This window comes from Neodiprion fabricii, chromosome 2 (assembly GCF_021155785.1).
Source record: "Neodiprion fabricii isolate iyNeoFabr1 chromosome 2, iyNeoFabr1.1, whole genome shotgun sequence".
NCBI lineage: Eukaryota > Metazoa > Arthropoda > Insecta > Hymenoptera > Diprionidae > Neodiprion > Neodiprion fabricii.
In genome coordinates, this window is record NC_060240.1 from 32065860 (window position 1) to 32093574 (window position 27715).

Here is a 27715-nt window from a genome sequence, read left to right on the forward strand (position 1 = left end):
ATGAAAGGGCCTGCAGCAGCAGCAGCAGCAGCAGCGCGAAGCGGATAAGGAAGAGGATGCCGACCAACGGGCCAACCGATACGTGAAAAAGGACCGAGAGGAAGTCGAAACGAGCGGAAATGGATCTTCCCGAAACCGGTGAGTAAAAATCACCAGCCTAGTTAGTCGAAGAAAACAAAAAAAAAAAAACAGGTCCGTAGAAAAAAGCAAAAGCAACGTGACAGAATCGAGCTGCATGTGTCCGAAGTCAGATGTCGCCTACCACAAGTAGCATGACGATGTATCGTTAGGACTTGAGGGATTCGCGGAAAGAAACGAAAATTCGAAATTCGAAAAGGTTTGCCTAATACAACTTGTTTTTCTGTCACTTTTCACAGATACGAGTATGTGACCAACTGCACGCGATTGTTGACAAATGTTGTTGTAAATGTCGATAGCATCGCTTTATCGTGAGACGCTTCTCGCCCGAATCGTTGATCGGCGCCAAGGCATGGTTTTAGCCTCAAGCTATCAGCCAGGTATCAATCTGCAGGGCCTGCAGCTGTGGCCCACCAGGTGTCGAACGGCGCCGGGATACGGAGCCGTAGGAGAAGCCAGTTTCTCGGGCTGCATTGTTGCATTTGTACTCACCGTCGAGTAACGCTCGATGATTTTGAAAACGAGTAGAGCGACGGTGCAATCGCTCTAACGTCGCACCCTTGATGTCCTTGCGAAATTTCTGAACACCGTGGAGAACGATAAACCGAAGAGCTTTGCAGTCCGTGCGTTCAATATATGTTAACGAATTGACCGGGCAATTCGTGGTGTACGGTATACCTTTAACGGTATTAGGCGACCTCGGAAAGTTCCGTGGCCATTAATGAATTGTTTACCTTAAAATTTGAAAAGTTTGGTCACAAAAACGCCGAACTGATCATAAATAAAACACCAGGTGATGAATGGGAACAAATTTCAACTGCTAGGGACCCTCCATACTGCAGGATTGCGAAGGTTGCCGACGGTTCGCCGTTCGGCTCTCGACGACGTCCGTCTTGCCGGTCGTACAACGCAGTGTGTGTGTGCACAGCATGCGTACATTGCTCAGGCCACAAGCTTCTTTCGCAACAATCGTACCCGCGCTAACCTCGTTCGAGGTCATTCAAGCTCGGAAAACGCTAGACGACACGTCAGACTTCAACCGACTGTGCATATCCTGTCCGTATACATGCGTGTAAGAGGTACGTGTATACAACCATCTTGCAGACCTCTGTCACTCCGCCGTTTTACTTACAAAACTTGTAAATAACATTTTTTCACACTTTTGTAATACGAATATAGAATAGTTATATTTGAATTTCGTACCGAACACGAGATCAATATTTACCGCTTCGTATCTGCTCTCGATTTGACCGCGATTATCCACATTTATTATTAACATGTCCGTTTTATACACATGTTCCTACATGTGATCCACCTCCACCTAGTAACGTACCTCTATATCCGTCATGACGTCGTAAACTCTTCGCCCATCTGTTGTTTAATGTTCCAAGTTTTGTCTTTCGAATGTCACGCAGGCTGATAGTTCTTCGTTCTTTTTGTGCAATTATCGAATTATCTAAAAGACGGTCGTACTCTCAGTCTTCGTTTACGAAAAATTTCAGTTCAACCGTAACAGACGAAGATCCTCTAGCAATTGTCTGCGCGAATGATAGAAAGTTTTCTTTTTCATTTATTACTAACTAATTCTGAAGTTTTTTCAAGCTCGGCGTAATCCTTGGTGGTCAATGTCCCGCTGTAGATACTTACCAGAAATGAAAATTAGAAAAAATGAATACGTGAAAAGATTGTGTAGAGAAATGTTTAAAAAAAATTGCATAACGCTATTTGGGACGAGGTTTCGAAAAGGGCAATTAGTCACATCCGGTGGCGTAAAATCTTTGGCATCGGTTGGTTATGGTTGCTTTTTCGGTTATTCCGGAACCGAAATTGCCACTGCCTAGCCTGCGTACGCACACTCCGTATTCGCCCAACACATGCTCTAACCGAATGCGTACCTTAACTTCTCGGGTATCGCACTCATCGAGACGATTCTCGTCGACGCGGACTGTCGCAATTTTCTATTTCGGTCTACAGAGGCGCGTCAGCTACTTACGCGTCTTTTCACATTTATCAAGCCATAGGTGTCCACATATGTGTAATTAAGCACACCTACATTCGTACCCAAGTGCTCGAAATTTTTTTCGCATTAACACGCAATACGATGTCTCGATGTATATCTCGAGTGTGCTGCTCGTTACGCTGTTATACCGATTCCTGTTACAATAGCTCAATCGCTGCTTCGGACTAATCGCTAAAGGGTAACAAACTTCCGGTTTCCGGTGCATCGAAAGCAAACTTTATCTCCTTGTATTAATCCCAACGTACGTACGTACCTACTGATAAAAACGCGCGTTGTGTATAAATGTGTGTGCGTATAAGCGTGGAGTTTACACGCGCAGTGTGTACACTCGACGTGTTTTGGGGAACGGTAACAGCTTCTTTTTTTTATCTTATCTTATTATTCGTAATCGAGAGATCCAGTTCTTTTACCTTTGCTCGGGTTTCCTGCAGGAAACTATTATACAGCATGTATAATATGTATTCATTATTTCCTCGTACAAGCCTCGTATTATGCCGGAATAGAGGAGGAAAAGTTTTCTTTGAGGATAAATTTCACGGGTTCGGAAATACATTTTTCATACACTGTATTGATGCGAGAATAGAACTTTGTTGTGAATATTTTTTGTCGTTCCCCTCGACTCCGCAACAGTCTGATTTGAAGCTTGCAATTCCAAAAAGAATCTAATAATGCTTTATACGCTCACGATATGCGTAATAATACGACCTCGAATTGCGGCTCATGCTATACGTGTCCATTATAAAATATTAATACATGTAAGTACAAGTACGACACGGAGTGTGTCAACTACGAGTACAATATCAACGACAGTGTCCCTCTTTTACGGTTTTATGTTGCTCTGCACAGATCGGTGGCGTTACGCCGCTATGTGTACACACACATACACTCGTGTACATGTAGTACGACATAACTCGAGAGTTCTAACAGCGGCCTCATTTCCTTAAGATCAAGGTGCTAATTAGAATTGCAGGAGGATTGCACCATTCGCTAATTACTGCGTGCAAGCGAAGGTAAGATTATTAGTCAGCGCGTCGGAGCTCGTCGATGCTGCAAACTCGCTTTTAAAGGTATGCTGCATCATGTGTGTGCCTGGGGCCTCCTCTACGCATCTCGACAGAAAGAGACACCTGTCATCGTTTATATAAATACAACTGTCTGTATTATCACGGGCAGGCAATGAAATCTATGCGCGAATGCCTTTTTCCTACCCATAGGACGGGACAATGTTTCCAATTTAGTTTGCGATGAGTCATAGATTAGTACGAAATAAGGCGCAATGCATTGTCATACGATCTATTATATATTAGCGTCTTTGATGTTTTTGTCCCTCAATCGACTCTCTGCTGTCTCTGGAGAAGGACGAGGATAAGATTGATAAAAAGTACGTCAGTGCAGGTACGAAGTTTGTGAATCTAAAATCTAAATTAGATATTTTACGTTTTATACATACAATATACGTATGTACGCGATAAGCTCTTCGCGTCAATCACTCCGCTATTATTTTATATAACCTCACGGTCATCGATCTTCATAAAACTCAAGAACACGTCATTGTTGTCTCGGTTATTATTAAACCAAGCTGTTATGTTTCGGTGGTGTTTTTCTTTCCCTCCGTTTCCTGCGAATAAAATTTGATTTCTAGTTCGAAATAAGACCACGAAACAGAAACGATGAAAACAAAAAAGAAAAAACATCTTTTCGCGTACAAATCAAGAATTATATACATTCGATACGAAAACGTGCTCGATTATTTATAACCGCTCGTTCGTAACAGTGTCTACAAAGATTCGACAAGCGTGCAGCACGAAACGGTGTACTTGAGTTTCATAAAAATCGACGTCCATGAAGTTAAAAAGTGGTTAAGGTCATAGTCCCGCATTATTATAAAACGAGCGTAGCCCGAAAAGTTGGAAGCGTAGGAATATAAACACACAAACGGCATTAGGTTAAAAAGTCGAGACAGAGAATCGAGCGTGAACGAAGGAATTCCTCGCTTGTTTTCATTCCTTTTATCTCGTCTCGCTCTTCTCGGCCACCGTGTAGGCAACAACACACATGCACGAAGATCGACGGCGGCGCTGGAACGGCGGTGGAGGGAACGGAGAATATTGCGAAGATCGTTGCAAAAATAGTGTCGGTTGGCCATGAACGGCAGGCTGCCGCAGGTAGGCGATGCCGGTGCGCTGCGCTGCGCGGCGTCGAAGCCTCGGTCGTATTTTAACTTCCCGCCTTGGTTAAAACGGGGCGACACGGCTGTTCCGGCACGTATAAAGCGTTTCGTCGTGGCGCGCAGGCGCGCTGAATCACCTGCGCGTAGGACCAGTGCGCAGCCCGTACATACTTCAGGGCGATGTTTGAGCGCGGCGGGGGGGCGGCGGAGCGGGGCGTCGAGTCCCTCGGGTTAATTCACCGACGTTTTCAGTCTACGCTTCGACGTCGTAGAGTTACAAGCACCAAAATGGCGTGCCTGAACAGAATTTCTTCAACCCATTGCTGCTGTGGTTTCTGAGCGGAGGCCGGTCCACAAGTTGGTCCGTCCATAATAACAGGCACGGGATTTTAGTCATCGCATAACAACGACAGCTTGATTATTCCTTTTTTTCTAAATACGAAATAATCAGATTACCAAGGAAACGATCGATCGTGCGAGAGTATAAATAAGACAAATAAACACACAAACGACACGACGAGGAAATAAAGAAACTAAGAAAAATCAAGAATAAACATCCATCACCCGTGCGTCTTTGGTAACAAGTTCGACCGGTTTGTCCGGAGATTTGTTACTTACTGTTTAATTTATTGTTGTGTGACGGTGAAAAACATACCAATTTCGGACGTGGTACCCCCGTTCAGGAACTAACGGCGATTATTACGATATAACGGTTAAAGATAACAAATTACAAGGTACGAATCAAGGTGTGCGTCCTTCTATGCATACATTATACACAGTAATCATCTTACCACACAGCCAGCCTAATCGGCGCCTAGTAAAAAGGACTATAAAGCGAACACAGAGTAAGAATATTGATAAACTAACGAGACATGACAAAGGAACAAAGTGTTATTAGGAGACTTATTCGACGTGTATTATTGTTATCACGACGATATCATCGTCATCGTCACGTTCTTCTCCTTCTCGCTCCGGTTCAACTTCTTTCCTCGTCTTCTCTCTTACTCAAATTCTAATCGTCGTCATCCTGCTGATTACTCAAACTTAGATCGGCAATATTTCCGTTGAGCAAGAGGTAGTGAATTTAAATTGAATCGAATAATATCGTGGGTGGCCTCGGGTATTCGTAATTGCTATACCAGTCGCGGTTCGACCGTATTTGACACGTAAGCGCTACGAAGAGAGACTCGTGCATGTGTGTGTGTGCGCGTGTGTATGCGTGAGTGCGAGTGGTTGCGGATCGATAGAGGTTCCCATTCGGTTACCCGGTGCAGCAGCCGCCGGCCACCGCTAACCGAACAAAATGAAAAGTAACATTTTGGGGATTAGCTTTTTGTTTTTTTATTTTTTCATTTACTCTCCACAGCCGTGATTCGAATCTTTTTCGAGCCAGTAGTAACAATCGTTCGCAATTTTGATCCGCTATTGGCTTATCTCCGCCATTTTGACCTTATCGAAGGATATCTGGGTGTAGTTCCTCTCTCGTCAACCGATGCTCCGCGTTTCACGACCGTCCACCTACACGCGGCTCTTGCAATTTCGTCGCGTTGTTTCGTCAAGGTTTATTCTCTTTATCTTTTTTTATTCTTTTAAACCCCCCTCCCCCCAATCCTCCGTTCTCATACCGTCAGATCCACGTCGCCGTCTGTTGGACGATCGGAACAGCGCCAGAACACAAACTTGCGTCAGTCAATTTTCCGCGGCTCCTCCCACCTCCACCTATCCTCGTATAAGTTCATTCTTTAAATACGCGTGCTTGCGCGCGTGTGTCGCCTATGCTCAGATCACTCGCATGCCACCGGGCACCCGGACCTGTTACCACGCCCCTGGAGGCTAGACTGTGTGTGTGCGTGTGTGTGTGTGTGTGTGGATGCCCCCCTCCTTTGGCCACGCTACACGCGTGCATACCTAACTCCTCCGCAACTCTGCGAACCCGACCGAAGTTGCAATCCGATTTGCGCAAACGTATCATATGTGTGAGTATGCGTGAACGTATGTGGATATCGCAAATGTTGCGCGCGTATTAACGTATCATGACACACAAAAAAATAAAAGCAGCGACAGATGCGAAATAAGTGTTGCCAAATTCAAAGATTTGCTTTGTAACTCGTCGGTTTTTATTTTCATTTTTTTTTTAATCGTCGCCCCTCAAAATTTCTCTCAATCTAAAATCGGCTGGTATCGTACGACGAAAATTGAATTTTCACTTTTCATTCATTAGCAGAAAGCACACTCGTCGAGTTTATAAAATACTTGAATATTACGATGCATGGATTTTTAATACGGTCGTTAATTTTTCTATTTTTCCCTTTTTTTGTTACAGTTGAGAATCGAAACCTCGAAGAGATCACGCGAAACGAGAGTATCTGCGATCACCGACTGTGTTAAGCGGACACTCGCAGCCGATCTCTCTCTGTGACCAAGGACTAATATGATGCAAATGTGATTAGGAAGAACAAGTGGATATAAAAGAATGATATAAACCTATTAGCAAGTTTCGGATCAACTATGCAAATAGAATAAAACGTGATATTATTGTCGATACATACGTGTAGTTGTATATTAGTATTGTAATTTGAAAATAGTTAACAGGAAAGAAAACTAATCATACGCATTGGTGTATATATGCAGTTCGACGAAGATTAAACACGATTTTGAGTGGGGCAGAAAACGGAAGATAATATTAGTGAAGCGAAAAGAAAAAAAAACTTTTTCTTACTACGTAAAAAACGTTGATGAAGTGACCACATGAAGTTTTTTTTACAATATAAAATTGTGCCGGGTGAAGATAAAGCGTGACAACAATCAATCGGTATAAAACGAAAACTTTAATGGTAATAGTTTCGACAAGATTTGATAAAAATAACTTGAAACGTGAAATATAATAGTCAGGTAGTGTTTTGTAATAACAATAAGTATAATAATAACAATCAGAATCATTGGAAAAACAATATAAATAGTCAAAGGATCGGTGGGGAATAGTGGTGCGTGCGGTATCGTAGTACGAATATGAGAGTTGCTAGGCAGCATCCGTTGCATTTACAAGTGACGCGAACGAATAATGGAAAATTTCTCGTCAATTCGAACGGTAGTCAACACGATGTTGGCGTTCAGCAGCAACGGCAACACCAGTATCTGCAGCAACAGCAACTGCTGCTACAGCAGCAGCAGCAGCAGCAGCAGCAACGACAGCAACAACAACAGCAGCAGCAACAGCAGCAGCAGCAACAGCAGCAAGAGGAACAACAGCAACAGCAACAGCAAAAAACGACGAACGAAGAGACGACGAACAGTAATGTTTCGACGGCGATATTTCCGAGCTGCGAAACCGTCCCGACGCCAAATCATGGACCAACTCTGTTGGGGGAAAGGTTCTTGCTCGTCGGACCCGCCGAGGGCAGCGCGCTGTATCGATGCATCGACGTGAAAACTGGTCAGCAACTCGTTGCCAAGGTCAGTATGAGATCTCAACTAGCCAGATCCTTGTATCTTTGTACACCTAATATACCTGTACCTATACACCTGTTATTAACAACCGGCGGCGTCTTTTGCTCCCGGGTTTTTCGTACAAGGTTCTTCATTCATTCAACATTTGCAATCGTTGTCGTCAAGGTTTTTTTTTTTTGCTTTTTTTGTTTTTTGCTTTTTTTCTTTGTTCTCCGTGTTTCATCGCTTCGGTAAAATCGAATCAAAGCAATGTGAATTGAACAGCACTCTTACGGATGAATATTACGATGTAAAAAATTTATAACGACGTACAAAATGGAAAGAAGGAGAGAAAAAAACAGATTGCAACGCGATGACAAGAGGATTTTATCGTAATCCTCCGTGTTGCTGTTTGCAGGACGTGCTTGTGTTTGCCGGTTGAATTTCGATTACTCATTATTGCGCGGCACCGTAAACCGAATGTGATGTGAAAAGGAAGTTGGACGAAATGTCACGAGAGTTTAACGCGCGTCGAGATAAGGTCGGTGCTCCAATCCTTTGAAATTGCACCTACAGTAAGAAAGAAAGTGAAAAATATTGCTATCCAGCACGCGATTTATTCTCTGCGAATATACTCCGTCGTAATGCAAACAACTCGAAACTGTTAAATATTGTTTCACTGAAGTTGATGATTGCCGTTGAATTAGAGTGAAGAAAAAACACGTCGGATTTTTTTTTTTTTTTTTCATCCATCTTGGAACGGAAGCGTTGTTGTAGTTATTTCAATGCGAAATTTGATGCACGAAAAATAAAATACCGGTTTTTGTTGCGTCGAAAATTAAAAAACAAGATACCTGATCAAAGCCAAGAACTGAGCCAAGAACCGAATATCATTCACGACGAATAACATATTATCTGTTTTTCAAGAAGCGCGTAACTTGTTTACATAGCTTATTATAATCGGGCGTCTAAATTCGACACATTCATAAATGACATGAGGAGTATGAGGCGTCTCTTGCTTTTATCACACGTTGACAAGAGTCTTTCTAATTGCAGTGATACGTGTGAAAAGAATATTTTTAACAAACGTACGAAAGATAATAATCATAGTTTAATACGCGTGTATGTGTGTTATTCGCAATAGTACTAAAATCTCTGTGTCAAGGTTCCATGAATAATATAACGTATTCTCACCACACTACATGACGTGTAATATCAACGTAGTTGTGTAATCAAATGACTAAATTTTCTTATCGTTTTTCTCGGCTAGTGTACTTGTGTGTACGCGTAGTGCGTGTAGTACGCCGCTCGGTATGGAAAAACCGTTTTCCCTTCCTCTTAACGGGGTTGAACTTGACTCATTAATTACTTTGTCTGTACGTGTGTACATGTATGCGTAGCGTAAGAAGGTCTATTTCGCCGTATTCCGCAATAACTTGTAACGACTCATTTAGTACGATACCATTTTCCCGATCTAAGCGAGCGATAATCACTTCCGTCTTGAAATTTTCTTCGTTCACAATCAATCGAATCGAATCTTGCCAAATCATTATCGCTCGATAATTGCGCGACGCATGACTAGCTTCTTCGAGATTACCATTATCATTGTTATTGTTATTACGGGTATGCAGATGCGTATGCAAAGATACGTAATGCGAAATGTGCACACACTATATTGAGTATTGTTCTGCGAGAATTATTGTGCAGTAGGTATCGATGCAGCGCAGAGATCGGACGAATTGCAATATATTATACGTTATACGTCACATACGTATACCTATACGTTTGATCCCTATTTTTGGAATCCTTTGAGATTTGTTTATACAAGTCCACACTAGGTATGTAAAATGAAATATTAGGGTAATAAGGTACAAGGAATAAAGAGGAAAAAAATCCAACTGTCAAAAATGCAAATAACGTATTGTGTACATATCCTACTCACATACGACAAGCGATTGCAACTTATCACCTCGTTGTTATGAAATTTTCAATTATAACGCGCGTGTGTCGCCAGCTCTTGTTTCTTCATCACCTCTGTTGGATGTGTATATTACACATGAGGACATGCATAGATATGTAGGCATATATATATATCGCAATTTGCACAACGTATTTATCGCCTGTACATAGGCACATATATAGCGTCATGTTACTAGGTGATCTAACAATTATTAAACTCCGCTGCTGAAACCGACAGGAGTGGCACATTCCGCGAATTAAATTCCTCTGTGTACACGTATATATAATATGCATGTATAATGTAATATCTCCTAGGCCGAATAGCCCGAATGTCTGTCTCTCTCTCCCACCCCTTCTTTGTGCCCTTAAGTGTCTCAGGGCTGTGCACAATGCGAGTTATATACTTCCTTCTAAACCCGATGGTGCCCGTTCATTGAAACACAACGCAATAATAATATGTTGGTAGAAAAAACATGAAACGTAAATCCTGTAGCTGTTAGATTCGTTTGCACGGTGCGAAAACTCGAGCGCGTAAATGAAGGGATGGAAACAAAAATTGGCAATAATTCGTTTCAATCTGTAGGCACGGTAGTCTTTTTGTAATATGGCTGTTGATGATGTTACTGATATTATTATTATTATTAATGTTATTGTTGTTGACATCACTAGCTATAACTTGTGTGGAGTTTCATGTATTTTCATTGCATTGGTCTTTACACCGTCGAAACGTGTCAACTGAAACGATATTGAGAATTTTTATCGATTTGATAGCCTGCAATTCTTATCAAATATAACGATCAAACGACCGCAGTGATTAGAAATGATTTCAATGTCATTTTCGTACGGTTCTTTAGCGTGTACGGATGTTTGTACGCGCGCAGCTATCAGTCATGAAGAAAGACTTCTGGTGCGCACATTGTGTAACACACACATAGTGTGGTACAATTGCCTCTATTATACACATTGATTCAGATGTGATATAAGAAAAATTTTGAAGGTGTAGCTTTTTTGTTTTTTCTTTTTATCATTCGAAATCAGCGAAACAATGCACGAAAGAGAAGATGAGGTCATCAATATGTATATGTATATATATATGTACCATACATAGTTTATCTCAATGTAGGTACACACAGTTGTTTATTGAAATTTGATAGAAAACGTGGTACATAGAGTATGCACGTGTACGTATGCACACAGTCTTGCAGTTTTAGGTGCTTGTATGATTAAGGTTGCAGTAAACAATGCGCCATCGCATTCTTACAACGTGCATGACGCGGTCGATGACGTGACCATTATTTTACCGACTGTCGTCATCTGCTTGATTGCGATCCCCGAATTCCCGTCAATCGTGTTTGACTCACATCGTACATAAGTGTCGTTACACGTTCATTCCGCGTGAATGTAGCTACAGTTTCATTGTTCGGATACGCTTATAAATTGAACTTCGAACGCGAGTTCGTATTCTGATTTATTATACGGTTGTAATATTTTTTTTCTTGTTCCAGTTCCTGTTTCTTCTTTTTTCTTTTATCGATATCTACCTTTTCTTTCACATGTAATTGGAAATAAGGAATTTTTTTCCCGTTTAAACCTTTCTTTTCATCACGTCCGCAATTTCGTTTCTGCATGCATTCCTGATGTATGTGCACATGTACACATGTGACGGACTATATACGAGGCACACGTTGCATCACGTTGGTACGGATTTATACCGCTGCGTATTTTACGTATGGTACAGCTCTCTGGGTACACAGCAGAGTTTGTGAGGCATAGGCTATTATCTTATAAAAGTCCTCTTTCTACATCGCCTTCGGGCAACGGTTGCTGCACGCTCGTTAACAATTGGGCAAGAATTGACCAAGCTGCAGCAAGATATGGTATAGAGTCGCGCTTCGATTATATACATGTATGTTATACATCTATACTCACCTATCTACCCACCTCGTCTCGAACTCGGCCTAATAACAATATCACTCTCCCATTATGAGAATTGATTACGTAGAGGACAAAAATTAAAAAATAATTATGAAGATATTAAGGATATTAAAAATTCCGTTAGTCAATGGTATGGATGGAACGTTGGAGGAAAAATAAAAAACAAGAAAAAAAAACTACACGCAATGCACAAGGCTGCACATGCACTTTTGATATACCTGCCAAAAAATACTCTAAGGATTTTAAAATCGCGTGACAAGGAAATGAGGAATCGTGTACGAATAACAAGTGTAGCGATGAGCATCAAAATATAACTATGCGTATATATTTTGATAAAAATATTTCAGTTCAATACAATCATTATCGTACATCATGAATTATTTTATAACTAGACGTTTTACATGGAGTCAAGTTTAACAGCACAGTAATTCAAGTTACCAGTTCTATTCGTTTATTTATGTATGTATAAATGAACCCAAGCTCTGTACAATATATAGTGCAATACAAAAGGGTCACAATTGACCAAATTTTAACCGAACAAGTTTAGAAATATGGTCTATAGAAATGGTCTTATTTTTTTCCTCAATATGGTTAATATACGATCGCTTACGTAAGATGAATGAGAAAATTTCCCACCGCACAGATAAGAGTGCGTAAAGCGTAAAAAGATAGATATATGTATTGTTAAGTAAAGATGAAAGGATGTAGCCAAGTTTGTAACCCGTAAAATGCTGACGGGGCTGATTCGCACGTTGTCGCAATATTGAAAATAAAACGTTTTTCGTACAATATACAATCGATTAACGACCACTACTGTTATACACCGTGTTAGGTAATACGTACGAACTTAACGATGACATCGTTATAACACATCGTACGATCGTGAAATTTTGAAAAAAAAAAAACAAAAAAAATTAATTTATATATATGTATATGTATATCAGTATAACGCAATGGCACGCGTCGTCTCTGTACAGAGTTAAAATTGGATTTCCTCATCATCATCATCATCATCATCATCACCATTCCAAAGCGTCGTCACCAATCGGTTTCTTATCTTATTACAGGCATTGACTGTCGGCGACAAGGGAGGTCAGGCCCTTCTCGAGGCGCATCTTCGTCTCGACGGAACCGGGGCGGCGAGTGGAATTGCTGGAGTCGTCGACGCGCCTGGTGGACGACGGTACCTTCTCCTCGAGGGACACCACGGCGATCTTCACGCCTACGTAAGAGCCCGTAGACGACTGCGGGAGCCCGAGGCTCGTCGTCTCTTCAGACAGGCTGCCAAGGCCGTTTCAACCTGTCACGAGAACGGCGTCGTTTTACGGGATCTGAAATTACGGAAATTCGTATTCGCCGACGAAGCAAGGTACGAACGCGTTCACGTGAAACGTGATCATCACCGATATTATTACCCGTATGTATGGATAGGCAGGTCACTCTGCGGCGTCTAATTTGGTAGATCGATTGTTAGGAATCCGGCAGGAAAATGCAGCTCGTCGATTTTGTCAACTCGTACGTCTTTCGGTGGAATCGTAATGTCATTGTGCTCTACTGCAACCATTCGCGGTAACGTTCGGACCCCGATATATCCACGTCTGCACTGCTGCAGTGTGCATTTCGTCGCTTTGCGCCAGAGGCGTTTCAAGTCTGTACCTACCTACCTACCTACCTACCTACCTTCTACCTACTATATCTGTAGCTCTTGCTGCTGCTGCTGCTGCTGCTGCCGTCGTTGCCGGTGTTGGCAAATCAGCATCCACTGCACCAGAGACTCGCTCGCATTCCGTTCTCACACTGTAAAACGACGACAAACTTGTGTGCATGCGTGTTTAATGGATGGATTGTAATATGTATATATATAGATATTGGTTCTACCGCAAGGGAACGCCAACGAAAGAAGCGAATATACTTTACCCCCCTTTTACATTTATGTAATAATGTGGACAGATTTTGCAACCACTGCACCGTTCGATCTGCGCGTACCTCTTAATTTGCGAATTTTCAAACAATTGATTCCTTTTTATTTTTGTAATAGGTTCTTCTTCTTTTTTTTTTTTTGTATTCCTATTCAAGTCATCTCCTCATTGTGTCGATTCGCATCTCGCGCAGTCGTTCCGGTTCTCTCGCATACCGCCGGTTTTGGCAACCAATGACTTCATGACTTGGAATGATTTCAACCGATTTCTGGTGTTCAGTTTATATTAGACTTGTTGATTTCACGTGATTACATATTGTGCGGATTGCAAAATTACCTGTCACCGCTTCGCGATAAAATTTCATTGCATTCTTCATCCCGTTTTCAAAGAAATTTCTATAAATACCGTGTTTTTTCTCCGCATATTTCCGTTTATTCCAATATCCACCCATGTACGTATATTCTCAATATTACTTACACACAACCAACCTTCGTCTTGATCTATTTGTTATTTCGTTTGTTTTATTTGCATCGATCTCGAAATGCTTGTTTTGTATTTTATAAACAAATATGTAACTGTACGTTAGTATTTACAGGTGGTTGACCGTGAGACGCGAATCTCATGTTCGTCACGTTCTTTGTTCGAATCAGAATTGGAACTCTCCGCTATACACGGATTCAAAGTGACTATAATCCTTCCCGAATGCTCGCTCTAGTTAATTGTAATAGCCTTATAACGATATTCTTTTTATAGGTTATCCGAATTCAATTTTCTTAAAAGACATCTTACGGCTTGAATTTCAAAAATTCCGTAACGCGATGCCGTACATTTTTCCGTTGCGACAGGCTTATCAATATACGCGCTAACGCTCTCTGATATTATATACGTTGCACGCTTTTCTCGCTAGGCAGCGGCGACGTTCTTTTCGTTTGTTCTCTCGTTCGCTTGCCCGACGTGATCTCTCGTCGCGCGAGATGTCGCAAGTTATATGTATTGAAAAGCACACGCGTGTCACATGTGGTGTATACACATATACACACTGTGCATTCATCCCATACACCGTGTACGCATATGCAGGCGTATTCGTATATTGGTTCGTCGACTATGTATCATACTGACGTAAGTCGGCGAGTTTTGAAACTCTCGCATAATTAGGAAACTCTTGAAGCGCCGGACGCGCGTTTAATCCTCGCGTGCGGTGCAACGCGTTTTAACAACGCTGTTTGTCGGTTCTTGCTCGTTGCTGCGGTTGCTTTTTATTCGAAATCACGCATTCGCCCGCGTACACGTAATTGAATATCGGTCAAAGTTCCTCCCTCGCGAGGTATTGTTTATTCGGGAAATATTCTATCACGCACGCTGCGATAGCCACATCTCTCCAATTATTCTGTCTCTTCTCGTGTATAACATGCGCAACGCGGTTGCAGGAAATTCATGTTTTCCGCCTGCAGGTAACGATGAATTGGATGATTAAAAGATTGTCACTGAGGAAAACGGTATAAGCTTGATACACACCTAAATCTAATCATGCAGTTCCTGTTGTACGTATGCGTATGTAAATTTGATGATCTACCGAACGAAGTACGTATCACCGAATCCTCTCCCACATAATTTTTTATCTGTCCCCAAGTTGAATGGGTAAATAGGACACGGTATAGAAATTTGGTCACTATAATACCCGCGGGGCGGTGAATCGGGGGCATAATTTATTTGACCCCGATTATACGACGAGGTATAATGATTTCTACGTTTTACTTGCACACCTATGCCCACCTGATATACGCGATACACGCAAGTTACATTTACAACTTTGACCACTTATCGCTCACGCATCTTCGGCGTGACAAATTAAGTATTTACCCTAATGATTTTTCGTTTCTATACTGGTATAGTACCGTATACGTATATCTATTTAGACTGGAAGCTGTAGTCGCGGAAAATAAAATATACCTACCTAGTTGAAACGTCAAAGGAGCGATTCGGCTTGAATTTGACTGAAAAATTTGAGTGGACGTGGATTATGGCGATTTTGTTATCGCCCTTCGGAGCGTGTGTATAACATGAAAAGATCCCAGATTGTTTCTAATCCGTCGCTTTAATCATGCTCGAAAGTTTGTTACAAGGATAGCCGTGTGTGTGAGTAACCAGATGAAGAGTAATGAAAACATTTGTAACTACGGTTTAAAGATATGAAATCGTTCGTTCCCGATCTTGATATCACATCGCCCTGTAATAAGGTGTAATATGTATACAATATACTGCAAGATGAAAGCAAGAAATACCTCGTCGGGAGTCCGATCGTCTTATCTTGGGTATATATATATAGCAATAGTTATACGGTGATAAATGCCAACGTACAACGCGCAGCCGTGTATACGTGTACAAGTTGTAGGATGATTGTACCTATAGTGTTGCTGGCATAGAACTGTAACGTTGAACGAATTTCAACTATTTCGCAATCCCGGTCAGTCGACGGACGTTAATGTTACACTTTGTACTACTACAAGTAGGTGTGACCGGTTACGGGTAGTCCGAAATTCGCTACGTTCTACCGGTACCTTATCTCTATTATAAACATGTAGGTTTAAAACGCGCGGCCGAGTTTTGCGGCAATTCCGCGTATTACACATCACAAATACACTCACGAGAACCGAGTCCCATGCACGTTGCAAACCAGCTTATCGTTATATTACGTAGGTATAATGTGTAATATAATTAATGTGTATACGCAGGTATTTTGTATGCGTGTATAGGTATAGGATGCACGGAATTAAAAGGAACGCAATGTGTATCTTAAGGTTCTTGAACTCTCTCTCCCAAGTCACGACGACGACGACGTGATGACGATAAGTATACGCGGGGCATCGGTATATACCGCGCGCCGGTGAAAGTTTGCGAAGAAAGCAGCTTTTATAATGGTATTCGCAAGGATATTATATCTACAGCGTGATTCATTTTTCACCGTTTCAATTACTTGTCCGCATATTTCGACACAAGTGTAACGTATTTATACAATGTAAGTAACTTGAAACAACGATTCGTCATGGGAATATTGATAATTTCACAACGAATTACCGCATCTCACGCGAATCAGTCTGTAATTGGATCATTTTGTGTTCTTTAGAATAATCCTAATCTTTTGCCGAAATCAATACGCGATACTCTTGACACTTTTTTAAATCATTTTTTCCAAATTTCATTATTGAGCAAGTCCCAGGTGTGCGTATAAAATTCGAATTGATTCATTATCGAAAAATATGAAACCACATTGTGTCGATAGTTTAATAATTTCCACAGTATAACGGTATTATATTCTCTTTATTCGTTATTTCGAAATTTACGACTATTATTGGATCGGATCGACGAACATTTTTCGTCCGTCTTACAATAATGTAAGTCATGACAAGTGTGCTATAATCGATTTTCATAAATCATCCTGGATGGTTAAACCAAAGTCACCGTGCTATTAAGCTTCCTATCGATTCTTTAATTTCTTTTTACCTTTCTCCGAACATTATCGCGCGGTTGCTATGCGAATGCAATATTGTTTGACGTGAGAAAATTTCTGGAAGAATAGGAATTCGAATTTATAAATATCTAGATTTCTCTCGAATCGTTGTCCCGTCTTGTAGGCATATTTACAATCCGAGAACCCCGCTTACCCGACGGGATGAATACCGAATATGAATATCGTTAACGATACAAGCCTGCGTTATACCTGCCTGTGTGTAGGTACTTTATAAACCGGGTGATGAAACATTGACGATCTTACTGCAGAGGGCATTGACTGACTGACTGACTGACTAACTAACTAAATAACTAACTAACTAACTGACTGGTTCGACTGATGAACCGACGACCCTGTCGTACTTTCTATAGCTTTCTCGGAATTTTTTCGATTTATTTCTCAAGTCCTTTATTAGTATACGTATACGTATATCTATGTATTACTTGGGCACACTTCCATATGCGGAAATGACTAAAAAGTCGAGATTATGCGTCGACTTACGCGCGGTGAAAGATACCACCAACCATGTGAAACGAAAAAGTATCGCAACGGAAAACATTTCGATGCATGTACCTATATGTAAATATGTAAAGCCGGCTATAGCGATATTCTTACGACAACAAAATACGTAACCTACATATGTGTTATATATACATTCTCTATGAAATCCTCTGTTAACAAGTCTAGTTTTAGATACGTATACGCTACTGTTGGTCAATAAGTCACGGGTAGAATCAATCAAACAGTTTTTAAGAACGTTGAATAATTAATATATAAACTCGAGTGTAAATTACGGCTGAATTAAAAATTCTGTAATGTTACACATCGATACGACGGATTGTTGATTTTTCAACTTTATTAAAATCCTGCATCATTCTCCGTCAAATATGTTCACTTATTAATACCTGCCCTGTAGACATATTATTATACATCCGCATGCTTGTGATACGCGCGTTATATCGAACTTCCGCGTTGTGTGTCGTTGATCGGCGCCTCTGCGATCTCTTTCTCCTCTTTCTCTCTCTCTCTCTCTCTCTTTCTTTCCATCTCTCGTTCATCTCTTTCTCTCTTTCGTTCTATCTGTTACACGCTGCTGCTAGTTGCTTCATTCATATACTATACGTATACTGTACTCAACCGCGGCAGCGATTTACCAACAGAATGTTATGCCGATGTCCCAATTGATGCTCTTGCTAAATAATCATGTATCTCACACACAAGTTGGTAACGGGTTTCTTAAACCAACGTCGGTGAAATACGCCAGCGAAGGTGTACAACATACGTATATTTATGTACCATATATGTGAATGATTTATAAAGTTAACAGCTGTTTTTTTTTAACACTGTTTTTCGATCGACGAGCAACAGAAGGAAAAATCAGTTTTATACTAATTCGACGTCTGGTAACGAACGAAAAAGTTTCGAGGACCGAGGAAATTTTTTTTTTATTTCCAACACGTCACGCAGGAAATAACGTTTCAATTCAAATTTCATACGTTATCATTCAGAGACGGTGACCGGCAGAAAATTTCATTTTTTATATTTAATATTCAAATTGTATCTACTTTAAACTATTTCATACCATATCACGCATGTCCAAAACTCGAGCAGCAGCAGTAGCAGCATCAACGGCAGCACTTGAAGTGAAACGACCGCTACGAATACCGTTTGTGCCACTTCGAAAACAGAATTATATATCGTAATATAGGTACCTATATACTATACGTATACGGGATATTATTTTTTATCTTTTCACGCAGAATAAAATGTTTACTGTTTTTAAGCAAACGAGTATTAAAGAAACGTATGAATGCTTTTTACAATAAGTAAGCGTTTTAAAGATTTAGTTATTCGATTCCTTTGTAATTTGCGATCGATATCTCAAGGATGAAAAATATTTAGAACATTTAATATTTTATATTTTTTTGTCCTTTCACTGTGATCTAATAATTTTCTGAAAAAAAAAACAATACCAACAACGGAATATACAGTGAAATACATAAGGACGTTAATATTTGGTTGTAAAATGATTGAAATCTTGAATTTATGAAGGAAACATATTACGGTTTTTTTGTTAGAAAATCATTCAATATAATTATTGTAACGAAATTACATGATACTATGAAACTACTTTTAACATAAACTGAACTGAGAAATTATTTCACAATATTTTGTTAATGTATGTTGTTGTCAACTGGATAGTGGTGTGAAAATTATCTGCAACCATACTAAATCCTGTTACACATTTCATCATTGATGAATGTTTTTCTACAATTGGGAAAATTAACTATTTTCGTCGTTTCCACTTCCTCATATAGTAAATGCATTGTTGGGAATAGTACGAGAAGTTGTCTCCGAAATAATACAAATCGAAACAGAGAAAAAAATTATCTATAATTTTGTTGATTGGAGCGACGGTTACTCGCGACGATAACTATAAAACCCGAAAGGATGTACCTATTCAAAATTGATGAAGTATTTAGTAAGCTGTACTTTAAATGCTTTAAAGTTGCATAAGGAATCTTAGAAAGCAGGTGATGAAGAAGTTACTGAAAATCATGTTAATTTTTTGCTTGCAGGACGAAATTACGTTTGGAAAGTTTGGAGGATGCTGTGATCGTCGAAGACGACAATGATAAACTTGCTGACCGGAGAGGATGTCCGGCGTACGTTGCACCGGAAGTTTTACGCTCCGGACGTGCGTACTCCGGAAAAGCAGCTGACATTTGGTCGCTTGGGGTTCTTCTCTACACAATGCTCGTCGGTCGGTATCCCTTTAACGACGCCGAGCACGCTTCTTTATTCGCTAAAATATCACGTGGACAATTCATCGTTCCTGAAGGACTCAGTCCGAGGGCTCGGTGCCTGGTCAAGGCTCTGCTGAGGAAGGAACCTGCAGAACGTCCGCACGGAGAAGATGTTGTCCGACATCCATGGCTATCAAGACCTCTGAATTATCCTCAACCGGCAGCACGATCACCCTACGATCAGCTCGTACCGCAAGCGGCAACGAATTACTCTCAAGACTGATTATACTGCAAGAATATTCCACTGTGCGATCTTTCGGACAAATGTATTTTTCTTTAAATTTGTGGGTAAATTTGAAACAAAACAAATACACGTGTGTATATATATATATATATATATATATATTTACTCCTACGCGCGCGCGTATGTTGTGTGTGTATATATATCTAGTTTTCGATTTAGGTTTGTTTGTTTCGTTTCAATTTGATTTGTTTAATATGATCTGGTTTTTTTTTCGAGAAATTGTGATCTTCGGAAAAAGCAGGCCTTCCATTGAACTTAATGAAATGATTTCGATTACAAGTTGAAAAATTCTTGCTGTTTGGCCCATTTTTGGAAAAATATTCATTATTGAAAACCATTCCGCTAACGTTCTCTCACTGACAACTTTTCAAAGCTAACCACATTTTTTGAGATCTCCTAGGACTTATTAGGGCTGAATTCTCGACTAATCGTCAGATTTAGATAAACAAAAAATAACCTGATAGTCGAGAAAGCGAACAGATTTGAATTCTCATTTATGTAGCAACCCTGACAACGTTCCTATATAAATTTTTGTTTGATAATGCTCCTTTGTCTGCAATTAGTATTAGTTAGTTCGGCCATTGGGTAGTAATTTTTTCCATTTGTGATTGGGTCATGTGAGCACTGTTCTTATTTTGAAAGTACGTGGGAGGTTTTAAGAACGTTGTTAGACTGTATGAAAATAATGGAGAGAATGATTATTATGGTTGCATTCATTGTGTGCGTATTTTATAAAGTGCGCTGGAAATATTGAATTCTTATTTATTTTATTAGTTTGTATAGTCTGTATTCAAGTATGATACGTTGCGTTTACGAATGTAAAAATTTGCCAGGGAATTCATTCGCCGTCATAAATGATACTTGTTTTCTATACGAGTAATTTTGGACAATTTTCAGCGCTGTTCAACTCGTCAACGTTGAGTCGTTTACAGACGTTTATTAAAGAACATAGAACATGTGTTAAATCTGATAGTTTTCGATTTCTTTTGGTCAATAATATTTATAAATGAACATCATGAGTATTGTTTTGATACACTTATGGCACTTTGTGCTAGTTTCCTTGGAATATTGCATTTTTTGTTCATCATCTCATATGCGCAGAAATTCGTTGCACGTGAAAAATGAAACCCTGGAATTATTTTTGGTAAATTCCAGGCTCATAGCTCGTTGATATTACTGCGGATTTTATACATGCTGTCCAAAAGATAACAGAGTTAAGAAATTTATATTATAAGAGATCGCACACATATACAGGGTGTCGCAATGTCTATTATCTACAGAATTTAAATACTGTTTTTCTTAACTGAAATATTCGAAAACCAAATTGGTAGGTTACAGAAATTAAAGAAACTGCCGACAGCCTATAGTATATGTATACCACATACTAATAAATATATCACTGATTATAAAGGCATAGGTGGGAAATTGTAATTGTGATTGTTAATTTTAATATTATTTTGTGAGTAAATGCAGTTAAATAATTCTGTAGTAGGGTGAATTGTACGAAGCTAAAATCGCTGTCTTTCTTCCACTTATGAGAGATGTTTCTGAAAATTGATGTCGAGCTATTCAAAAGTCGCAATTTGGATGGTTGTATAGGCCGTTTTTGTACCTGCGACATTTTGTTGATATCATTTAGTCTCCGACGTAAATTGTAATGACGCGATAAATACGAACTTGCATATGCACCTATGCGTTTATAATTTGGTATTGAAGTTCCGAATATTACACGTTGTTTTCCCCCTATTTCTTAAGTAACTGCTTTTTTCGCCGGGTAGTTGCACCAAGCGTGTTCCTATACATATGAATATAGATTATAATTATATACGACGAATATACTAACGCGATCATGTAAATAATACGTCAATCGAATAAGTCCTACGTATAATTAGGTAGGCTAATTATCAAATCCTGTACATACAAGCAAATACAAAGTCTTTTGAATGTAAACTGACAGCGGAGAATTTGAAATAATTTATTTTAATCTCTAATTTCCGCCATACCACTGGAGGGGGGGAAGGGGGGTGCGCGTGCGTGTGCTTTCTGGAATGATGATCGCGGAGGGGAGTCAAAATACTAAACCTTCATGCCGAAAACCGGGCACATGTACATACCTGGTTCAAACTAGATCAAACCTCACCGGGATTTCGTTGCAAGAGAAGTAGGTCAATAATAAGTAACTGTGCAGTTCATGTATAAGAAATATAAGCCAACTTTTAATTACATTCTGTTAAATTAATACATTATCCTAATATATTATGAACGATACATAATAAACAAAGGAAGGAAGCAGAATGACAAACGCTGCGGTCATATTCGCCACAATAAACTCAAATGAATGCAGTCTTCAGTAATATTTTTGTCTTCAAATTATTTGAAGGTGTCTCGAGAATTGAAAAAATACTATACATCGCCAATGAAGTTATTACATTGTTGTAATGTAGTATATTTTATATTTATATATAATATATTATATATAGATATTTATATGATTCACGACTCCTCTCTAACGACGGTGTTAACTTGCCTGTTGTATGAGAGTCAGTTACTCGGCCGCTGCGACCTTCTTTGCTGGAGGCTGTTGCTTATCTCGATTTGGGCTGTTTCTCCTTTTGCGTCCACCTCTGTATCCGCCTCGGCCTGAAAATGAAAAATACGTAACGCATTATTGAGCTGTATCCCAGTAATCGAGTAAGGTAAAGAGCCTCACTTCAAATAGTAGTTTCCATCAGTGCGTTTAGAAAATTTCAACTCAGCGAGATCCTGAAGATCTCTCAGTATTAGCATGGCTAGTCATCATTTAAACTACTTGAATTTCGATAGTACGTAATCACTTATACTGCCTGAAGGGTGACTTGATTTTTCTCAATTGAAATAGGTTAGTAACTGAAATTTATTGGCGAAATACATGACTGATTCACGTTGTGTATAAACATCCAAGGCTCTAAATTTTCTAGAAAACGAAGAATGATAATTTGCTCACCGCCTCTTCGGCCGCCACGTTTTCCTTTGTGGTCATATTTCTGTCGGAGATTTGCCATCTCCTCTTTGGCTTTTGCTAAGTATTTGTCCTCTTCTTCGCCTTCCAAAATCCTGCAAGTTACTTCTTTGCCGCTGATTAGAAGCTATAAAGTACAGAGCAATATTCCAGTTAATATATTTCGAATTATAAACTTCGGATACGTCAGAAAAACTGATAAACGCTATTTGTGTGACATTTATATTTCATATCGTTACGGTATCTGCTGTGCTGAAAGTAGCGCAGTGTATACCACGGATTGTCGAGCTGAAACTCATCTGCATTTTTGAGTGTTCAAAAAAGATATACCGCTCACCTTCCCATTTTCCATCTTTTCGAAAACTGGGAGTGCTGCTTCATCACCCTGGAGTCGAGCCCAGCCCTCCACGTCACCCTTTTTGAAGTCTATGAATGCAACTCTCCCTTCTAAGGCTCCTAGACGTTCCTTGATATCTTCTCGAGTGGTTTCTTCAGAAAGGCCAGACAAATGGATCACAGACCCCTTGGGCAATCCCTTCTCAACTTTTTCTTTCTCTCCATCCTCTGTGTCTTCTTCCCCTTCGGCCTCATCAGCTTCCTAAGACATAATTACAGTATGAAATGTAGAATATTATTCATGGAATCATAATTTCAATTATTCAAGGAGATTAGATAGATTAATTGATTGAAGAAAAATACAAACTTTGTCTCCTTTTTTGCCAGTCTTCTCTGCCTTTTTCAGTCTTCTTTCTTCCTTTTCTTTAGTTTTTTCTATATAGTAGTCTGATCTATATAAAAAAAAGAAGTAACATTATCCACAAATACTACATCCCTACAATAAGATAGATCAGGCGATATGGCTCATGAACGGAGGAAAAATGATTTCCATGTCCTTACGACTAAACACGATTGCATTATACAATTAGTAGTAAGACATCCAATCATATAGAATTGAGAAAAAAGAGAAAGAAACAAAATATACTTACGACCATTTTCTTATCAGTTCAGTATCGTCGTATTTGAGGGACTCCTTCTCCATAAAACTCGTCGCAAGTTCGAGTGTTTTGAATTGAACGAAAATAGAACCTTTGAACTGGAGTTTTTTCTCCTTGTCTTGGTACTTGCGCATCTATAATAATAACAGTATGACAAAACAAGCAGATGAGAAATCAAAGATTCTAGTGTTCGGCAAGTTTAAATTTCAGAATAGATTAATATCCTGGCTGTTTACCGATTTCTAGAGCAAAAAATGCTGTTTTCTACGATCGAATCGATACAAACTGATTGGATTAATTGGACCTCAAGGAAGCTAAAAAAGACGTCAAGAGCATCGGAAAGCCAACAATTGAGGAATTTTTCGAATGTCGCTCTTGATCTGCTGCTCACAGCAACTCTAAACTCTGCATAATCAATTTCCATCGCAAAATTACAACTGTATAGTGCGTTAACTGATTAATTCTAGCATTATTCAAAATTGTCAAAATTTCGGTGAACAAAATTAAAAGGGGTTTCTTCATTCTACTGATAATTGGAACCGAAAATTTTGCATTACAGAATCGAATCGTGGGATCCTTCCTAGACAAATCCAAACCTCACAAATGCAAAAGACATCAACAACATTGATTACTCTTACTTGATAGCACTTGGATTTAAGGCGTCATGCCCTGGTCTATGCAATGGATTCTTTAGGTGGTTGGAGTACAATGCATCATAACCTACTTAAGGGTATTTATGAGAATCCATTCCATATTTTTGCAAAACATTCGATTAAACTTTGTAGTATTGCTAGCGTTTAGATGTTAGGAAGTACGCTCTGGTCAGCTAAGACCAATACGTTATTGCAAGACTTGACAATTTAATAACTTGGAGACTGTAACCCCAGAGCCCATCTTCCAGCGAGATAAATGAATGAAAAATCTGTATATTTATTTAACCCTGGCCCATTCATGGCATATGCTGTCACAATATCATCATCATTCGACAGCAAATTTTGTTAAAACATTATCTTAATTCTCATATATTTACTATTAGATCGGTCATGTAACGCAATGCTCAACACACGTTAATAAAAATAATTGGAATCGTAAGAAAATGATGTCTGAGACCAACACTGGTATTATACCAATCATATTAGGTATTGAATATTCTATGTAAAATTCCTAGTGTATGTCTAATACATGAAATATTGAGTGTGGATTATAAATTTTGACTGCAACTAATCTGCGTTTATCAATAGTTTCAGATATTTCATTGACTTGCAATAGAACAGGTAATATTTCGTTACTTCGGTACTTACCACAATGTTTTCCACAGGTCCATAAGGCTGGAAAAATATTTTGAGTTTCTCAATATTTGTGTTGTTCAGAGGAAAGCCTTTGGCATACACAGTTCGCTCCTCTTGAGCTTTTCGGTAGGCTTCATCAAAAACTGGTAGAGGATGAGTAGGAGAGCGTCGAAGCTTCTTCTTATCTTCGGAAACTTCCATTAGTTCACTGCTAGCTAACGCCTTGATAATAGTTTCAAGATCAGTGGTCATCGATGCTAGCATCTTGAACTTTAGCAGAACTGACATTGGAATCCAACCCTCATCTAGTTTGGACTGTTCTATCAAGAATTTGTCCCGCTGCATGTTCACGTCGCCAAAGTAGAACTGTAAATTATTCACATTCAAGGATGGTGCATAATTCAATTACAAAAATTCATACTCTATGACAAGCCTTCATCCATCAGCACTTGTAACGATGACAATTCAAATGAGATTTGGTTAGTGAAGGATAGGGATGTTTAGGTGAGACTGAAGCCAAGGGCGGTTAATGTGGCTTCGTAAAGGGCAAATTCGACGTTTTACTGTTGCGAGAATAAAAGTTATGGCCTTACCTCAATCTGGTTTCGGACTTTAGCCAAAAGTTCTGGATTGGGTTCATCGCCAGTTTTCTGCTCGCCGGTCGGAGTATCCTTAGCCGGGTTATCTTTAACCTCACTTACGGTGGCGTTGGTCTGCTCTTGGGCCTTCGCCACGTCGTTACCGTTCTCCATTTTCTGCGTGATTCAATAATACGTATTTCTTTGTATTGAACTATTTTTCGAAGTGGCTTATACAAACAGGCGTGAGTTTTAGTTAAATATCACTTCGCTTATTTTCAATAACCAGTAACAAACACGTGCACCGAGCACCTAGTGAATGCTTCGAACGCGAAAACGGAAATGAGAATTAGCGGTACGCTGACGCCAGAAACAACTGTTGGTAAGCGTCGGCCACGAAGTAACACTAGAAAAACCGAACTCAGCCGAAGCCGAGTTCAAAAGTAGGCTCATTATACATACTGCACGAAAAAGTCCAAGTCCGTAGAACGGAACAGCTACATGCTTGCGCATGCGCTGTTCGCAGTATAGCCGTGTCCTTTTCTTTCTCACTGAGAGTGCGAGCGAGGGTGGTCCATGCAAAATGCCAAACTATCCGAAAGGAACGCGAGGCAATATAGCCCGAAAATGTGCTTTTCGAGGAAGAAGAAGGTCTGCTGTACGCGCCTGGCATCGCTGATTGATCGGTAAGTCACTACAATCACTAGTTTTCACATGTTGAAACTTTAAACGCGATTACCTCAAACCTATATTTTCAAAAACTACTCGTGTTGTAGCTCCAAAAGTTATCGACCGATTTCGATAAAGTTTTAGGAGATCACACTCAGTAATATTATCGGAAGGATGTGCCTAAAGTTCGAGAGGTAGCGCGTGAATAAATACCTTTTTAGGGGTCAAGTATGTCGAAAAAAGGTCGAAAATTCGACCCTTAGAATGTAAGGGCTCCCTAATTTTCAATTTTGCACTTTGTCATAATTTTTTAGGTACATCCTTCCCCTTAATATGTCAATAAACGAATAACACTTGTTAAATCTTTTTCAGATCAACAGCAAAAGAGTGACCACGGTAGCACTTTTCGATGTCACGGAAAACAGGCGTCCCATGACCCTTGATAACGCCGCCAATTTGTGTATGATCGCAACAAAAATAATTGTTTCTCACTTATGATGCTTCAATAAAATTATGTTGAAATTTGAAAATTATTAGATGATTTTTTCCCCTTTATTAAAATTATCGAAAAATACCTATTTTTCACGCTCCCTAAGGGATTTCTCCCCTTACTGGAGTAGGATCAGGAGTAGAATCAGGAGTAGAAGGAAGAGTGGGAGTGGGATCAGGAGTAGTAGAAGTAGGGGTAGGATCACGAGTGAAGAAAATTACGTGCTGAAAAATGTCGAAAACACAGGTTCTGGTTTTTTGGCTGTAACTTTTGATGCGTTGATCGCAGCGTATTGGGACTGCGCCCAATCGATTTCTCTCGCAAAATTACGTCGGAATAGTGCCAGAAAGAATTTATTCCAGCACTTTTCGAAATCGCCAAAATTTTCGCCAAAAATGCAAAGGGGTTAGCCTTGCTTTTTTTTCATTTTTGGAGCCGAAAATTTTAGGTCATAGATTCGATTCAAATGACTCTTTCCTGACTAATTGGACCCCCAGGAACTCGGAAAACGCAGCGAAAAGAGCGTGGGATCAACAGCAGAGAAATGACGAAGGAAAAGCACCTGCTGAA

At 39.7% G+C, this 27715-nt stretch overlaps 2 protein-coding genes and 1 non-coding gene across 5 annotated transcripts; 1 reads left to right on the forward strand and 2 right to left on the reverse strand.

Moving 5' to 3' along the window:
• Positions 1–22076, forward strand: LOC124176010 (tribbles homolog 2-like). Of its 3 annotated transcripts, none has more exons than XM_046556771.1 (4): positions 1–138; positions 6652–7781; positions 12716–13017; positions 19655–22076. In XM_046556771.1, the coding sequence occupies exons 2-4, from the start codon at positions 7338–7340 to the stop codon at positions 20103–20105; spliced, it is 1197 nt and encodes a 398-aa protein (XP_046412727.1). In that variant the 5' UTR covers positions 1–138; positions 6652–7337; the 3' UTR covers positions 20106–22076. The 3 variants fall into 3 exon arrangements, with proteins under 3 accessions (XP_046412727.1, XP_046412728.1, XP_046412726.1); XM_046556772.1 differs by lacking the exon at positions 1–138 and adding an exon at positions 3530–3553; XM_046556770.1 differs by lacking the exon at positions 1–138 and adding an exon at positions 4572–5062.
• LOC124176009 (la protein homolog) lies at positions 20346–26424 on the reverse strand. The gene is made up of 7 exons (XM_046556768.1): positions 26002–26424; positions 25421–25774; positions 24111–24253; positions 23828–23912; positions 23462–23722; positions 23110–23251; positions 20346–22766 (listed from the first exon to the last, which is right to left on the reverse strand). The coding sequence occupies exons 1-7, from the start codon at positions 26158–26160 to the stop codon at positions 22672–22674; spliced, it is 1239 nt and encodes a 412-aa protein (XP_046412724.1). The 5' UTR covers positions 26161–26424; the 3' UTR covers positions 20346–22671.
• LOC124177064 lies at positions 22850–22931 on the reverse strand. Its single transcript, XR_006869514.1, has one exon. It is a non-coding gene; the product is annotated as a small nucleolar RNA U6-53/MBII-28 (small nucleolar RNA).
• Positions 26425–27715: the final 1291 nt, after the last annotated feature.